Source organism: Symphodus melops (assembly GCF_947650265.1).
Source record: "Symphodus melops genome assembly, contig: scaffold_483, whole genome shotgun sequence".
Classification (NCBI taxonomy): Eukaryota; Metazoa; Chordata; class Actinopteri; order Labriformes; family Labridae; genus Symphodus; species Symphodus melops.
In genome coordinates, this window is record NW_027636507.1 from 7,501 (window position 1) to 12,970 (window position 5,470).

At 56.9% G+C, this 5,470-nt stretch overlaps 1 protein-coding gene across 1 annotated transcript in view; it reads right to left on the reverse strand.

Annotated features, from left to right (window-relative positions):
* The window catches only part of LOC306819433 (cell division control protein 42 homolog), a gene marked incomplete at its 5' end in the record, with an annotated part of 9,382 nt that extends 5,938 nt beyond the window's left edge, over nt 1-3,444 (reverse strand). The window contains one exon of the mRNA XM_079373232.1: nt 3,340-3,444. Coding sequence (XP_079229358.1) covers nt 3,340-3,444 — 105 coding nt within the window. The remainder of the gene's footprint in view (nt 1-3,339) is intronic.
* Nucleotides 3,445-5,470: the final 2,026 nt, after the last annotated feature.

Here is a 5,470-nt window from a genome sequence, read left to right on the forward strand (position 1 = left end):
GCACGCCTCCTCCTCCCTCCTCTCAGCACCAACACGCCTCCTCCTCCCTCCTCTCAGCACGCCTCCTCCTCCCTCCTCTCAGCACGCCTCCTCCTCCCTCCTCTCAGCACCAACACGCCTCCTCCTCTCTCCTCTCAGCACGCCTCCTCCTCCCTCCTCTCAGCACCAACACGCCTCCTCCTCCCTCCTCTCAGCACGCCTCCTCCTCCCTCCTCTCAGCACGCCTCCTCCTCCCTCCTCTCAGCACCAACACGCCTCCTCCTCTCTCCTCTCAGCACGCCTCCTCCTCCCTCCTCTCAGCACGCCTCCTCCTCCCTCCTCTCAGCACCAACACGCCTCCTCCTCCCTCCTCTCAGCACGCCTCCTCCTCCCTCCTCTCAGCACCAACACGCCTCCTCCTCTCAGCACCAACACGCCTCCTCCTCTCTCCTCTCAGCACCAACACGCCTCCTCCTCCCTCCTCTCAGCACGCCTCCTCCTCCCTCCTCTCAGCACGCCTCCTCCTCCCTCCTCTCAGCACCAACACGCCTCCTCCTCTCAGCACCAACACGCCTCCTCCTCCCTCCTCTCAGCACGCCTCCTCCTCTCTCCTCTCAGCACCAACACGCCTCCTCCTCTCAGCACCAACACGCCTCCTCCTCTCAGCACCAACACGCCTCCTCCTCTCAGCACCAACACGCCTCCTCCTCTCTCCTCTCAGCACGCCTCCTCCTCTCTCCTCTCAGCACCAACACGCCTCCTCCTCCCTCCTCTCAGCACGCCTCCTCCTCTCTCCTCTCAGCACCAACACGCCTCCTCCTCCCTCCTCTCAGCACGCCTCCTCCTCCCTCCTCTCAGCACGCCTCCTCCTCCCTCCTCTCAGCACCAACACGCCTCCTCCTCTCTCCTCTCAGCACCAACACGCCTCCTCCTCCCTCCTCTCAGCACGCCTCCTCCTCCCTCCTCTCAGCACCAACACGCCTCCTCCTCTCAGCACCAACACGCCTCCTCCTCTCTCCTCTCAGCACCAACACGCCTCCTCCTCCCTCCTCTCAGCACGCCTCCTCCTCCCTCCTCTCAGCACCAACATGCCTCCTCCTCCCTCCTCTCAGCACGCCTCCTCCTCCCTCCTCTCAGCACGCCTCCTCCTCCCTCCTCTCAGCAAAAACACGCCTCCTCCTCCCTCCTCTCAGCACACCTCCTCCTCCCTCCTCTCAGCACGCCTCCTCCTCCCTCCTCTCAGCACACCTCCTCCTCTCTCCTCTCAGCACCAACACGCCTCCTCCTCTCTCCTCTCAGCACCAACATGCCTCCTCCTCTCTCCTCTCAGCACCAACATGCCTCCTCCTCCCTCCTCTCAGCACCAACACGCCTCCTCCTCTCTCCTCTCAGCACCAACACGCCTCCTCCTCTCTCCTCTCAGCACCAACACGCCTCCTCCTCCCTCCTCTCAGCACGCCTCCTCCTCCCTCCTCTCAGCACCAACACGCCTCCTCCTCCCTCCTCTCAGCACGCCTCCTCCTCTCTCCTCTCAGCACCAACACGCCTCCTCCTCCCTCCTCTCAGCACGCCTCCTCCTCTCTCCTCTCAGCACCAACACGCCTCCTCCTCCCTCCTCTCAGCACCAACACGCCTCCTCCTCTCTCCTCTCAACACGCCTCCTCCTCTCTCCTCTCAGCACCAACACGCCTCCTCCTCCCTCCTCTCAGCACGCCTCCTCCTCCCTCCTCTCAGCACCAACACGCCTCCTCCTCTCAGCACCAACACGCCTCCTCCTCCCTCCTCTCAGCACGCCTCCTCCTCCCTCCTCTCAGCACCAACACGCCTCCTCCTCCCTCCTCTCAGCACCAACACGCCTCCTCCTCCCTCCTCTCAGCACCAACACGCCTCCTCCTCTCTCCTCTCAGCACCAACACGCCTCCTCCTCTCTCCTCTCAGCACCAACACGCCTCCTCCTCCCTCCTCTCAGCACCAACACGCCTCCTCCTCTCAGCACGCCTCCTCCTCTCTCCTCTCAGCACCAACACGCCTCCTCCTCTCTCCTCTCAGCACCAACACGCCTCCTCCTCTCTCCTCTCAGCACCAACACGCCTCCTCCTCCCTCCTCTCAGCACCAACACGCCTCCTCCTCTCTCCTCTCAGCACGCCTCCTCCTCTCTCCTCTCAGCACCAACACGCCTCCTCCTCCCTCCTCTCAGCACCAACACGCCTCCTCCTCTCTCCTCTCAGCACCAACACGCCTCCTCCTCTCTCCTCTCAGCACGCCTCCTCCTCTCTCCTCTCAGCACCAACACGCCTCCTCCTCCCTCCTCTCAGCACCAACACGCCTCCTCCTCTCTCCTCTCAGCACCAACACGCCTCCTCCTCCCTCCTCTCAGCACGCCTCCTCCTCCCTCCTCTCAGCACCAACACGCCTCCTCCTCTCTCCTCTCAGCACCAACACGCCTCCTCCTCTCTCCTCTCAGCACGCCTCCTCCTCTCTCCTCTCAGCACCAACACGCCTCCTCCTCCCTCCTCTCAGCACCAACACGCCTCCTCCTCTCTCCTCTCAGCACCAACACGCCTCCTCCTCCCTCCTCTCAGCACGCCTCCTCCTCCCTCCTCTCAGCACCAACACGCCTCCTCCTCTCTCCTCTCAGCACCAACACGCCTCCTCCTCTCTCCTCTCAGCACCAACACGCCTCCTCCTCTCAGCACCAACACGCCTCCTCCTCTCTCCTCTCAGCACCAACACGCCTCCTCCTCTCTCCTCTCAACACGCCTCCTCCTCTCTCCTCTCAGCACCAACACGCCTCCTCCTCTCTCCTCTCAGCACCAACACGCCTCCTCCTCTCTCCTCTCAGCACCAACACGCCTCCTCCTCTCTCCTCTCAGCACCAACACGCCTCCTCCTCCCTCCTCTCAGCACCAACACGCCTCCTCCTCTCTCCTCTCAGCACCAACACGCCTCCTCCTCTCTCCTCTCAGCACCAACACGCCTCCTCCCCCCGGCTGAGTGAGCAGTGTATGCACACACAGGTAAAGTGGAGGACGCCGCCTGCAGGAGACGAAGCAGTGTGGAGCATTTCCAACACGGAGTCAAGCTGGGTTCACTCCCGTGTCTGCTCATCTTTATTTAAACCTGAATCTACTGATTAATGAGCAGAGAAAAACTCCCCTCAGACCTGCAGCCAACCCTGCTCACCCTGAAAACGATGAGTCAGCACTAGACTGACTAGAGTGGCAGTAAACTGCGCCTTGGTACGTGGCTCTGATTCGACCACGGACAATGTGGAAGTTGCGAGCTACAGTGGTACTGAAGGTTAGCGATGTAGCTTAGCTTCTTGTTGTAGTCTGCAGAATGAAACACGAGTTACTCACCGTGGGGACGTATTCAGAGGGAAACTTGTTGGTGGTGTAGGAGATAAGCAGGCACGTCTTTCCCACCGCTCCGTCACCCACCACCACACACTTTATAGTCTGCATCTGAGGAGGAGGAGGAGGGACGCACACAGAGGGTGAAGGTCAGCTCAAGGATTCATTTACTGACAAAAAAGCTGGAACTTCTTACATTTTCATGAATGATGCAGAGAAGAGGGGAGGATGAGAGAAGGAAAAGGATGAGCAGGGGAGAGGGGTAGGAAAGAGGAGAGGAAGAGTAGGAGGGGAGGGTGGAGGAGAAATGAGAACAAGAGGTTAGATGAGAAGTAGGAGGAGAGCAGTCTCCGTGCTCGAACCAGCAGGCTCAAGAACAGTTTATTCCACCAGGCTGTCAGGAGACTCAACTCCCTCCCTGCCCTCCCCACCTTTCGTCCACTCATCCCCTTTCCTGCCCCTGCCCCCATCCCCCCTCCGCCTCCTCCACCCTCTGCCCTCAGTTCTCTACCCTCCTTCATCCCTCTGCCCCCTCTGCCCCCCATCCTCCCCCCCCCTTCATCCTGCCACAGTCTGCCCCTACTGGACCTGGCATCACCCCCCTCCTCCTCCACCCCCCGCGTGCTCCACTAATTCACGCACCCTAAAAACTCTGCACAGCCGTTTATTGTATTGACTATGCTATTTGCACTACTGCACACTACCTCACTTTAACTTTGTATTTTAATCTGCACTCTGTTATATTGTTAATACTGTAATTTATCTACCTCATAGTAATTTATCACATTCTACCTCAAAGCGAAACACTCACAAGTGCCTTGTCTGTCCATTGTCTGTTGTTCGTTAATTGTTGTCCAAATGTCTTTAGTTAAGTTATTTGTTGTATAGTATTGCTAGTTTTTTCTTTAGTGCTCTTTTATGCACTGCAGGTTTGCACTGGGGGGGGGGAATGCAATTTCATCTGTGCTGTATGTTTAACATGTGGCATATTTGACAAATAAAGAACCTTGAACCTTGAACCTTGAACCTTGAGAGAGGATGAGAATAAAAGAGGAGAAGAGAGAAAGAAGAGCAGAAGATGGGGGGAGAGAAGGAGGAGGGTCTTTATCGGCTTCTTCAACAGCCTCGAGTGGCCACCTGAGGAAGTGCAGTTATTTACACTTCATGACTTAACGTGTTGAGAGCGGCTTGACATGAAACGTGTCTCGAGAACCTCTGGAAAGATTCTTCCACATCGTAAAACTCAAAGCTGCTGAAAACTGAATAACTGAACTTCTAAAGTCTGCAGAACCAGCAAGATTCATTCCAGACATCGTTCTGTGTGCACCATGAAGCAGGGTTCTGCACCATGAAGCAGGGTTCTACATGATGAAGCAGGGTTCTGCACCATGAAGCAGGGTTCTACATGATGAAGCAGGGTTCTGCACCATGAAGCAGGGTTCTACATGATGAAGCAGGGTTCTGCACCATGAAGCAGGGTTCTACATGATGAAGCAGGGTTCTGCACCATGAAGCAGGGTTCTACATGATGAAGCAGGGTTCTAGGATGAAGCAGGGTTCTACATGAAGCAGGGTTCTGCATGATGAAGCAGGGTTCTAGGATGAAGCAGGGTTCTAGGATGAAGCAGGGTTCTAGGATGAAGCAGGGTTCTGCAGGATGAAGCAGGGTTCTGCACAATGAAGCAGGGTTCTGCACCATGAAGCAGGGTTCTACATGATGAAGCAGGGTTCTGCACCATGAAGCAGGGTTCTACATGATGAAGCAGGGTTCTAGGATGAAGCAGGGTTCTACATGAAGCAGGGTTCTGCATGATGAAGCAGGGTTCTAGGATGAAGCAGGGTTCTAGGATGAAGCAGGGTTCTGAAGGATGAAGCAGGATTCTACATGAAGCAGGGTTCTACATGAAGCAGGGTTCTACATGAAGCAGGGTTCTGCAGGATGAAGCAGGGTTCTGCAGGATGAAGCAGGGTTCTACATGATGAAGCAGGGTTCTACATGATGAAGCAGGGTTCTAGGATGAAGCAGGGTTCCGCATGATGAAGCAGGGTTCTACATGATGAAGCAGGGTTCTACATGATGAAGCAGGGTTCTAGGATGAAGCAGGGTTCTAGGATGAAGCAGGGTTCTAGGATGAAG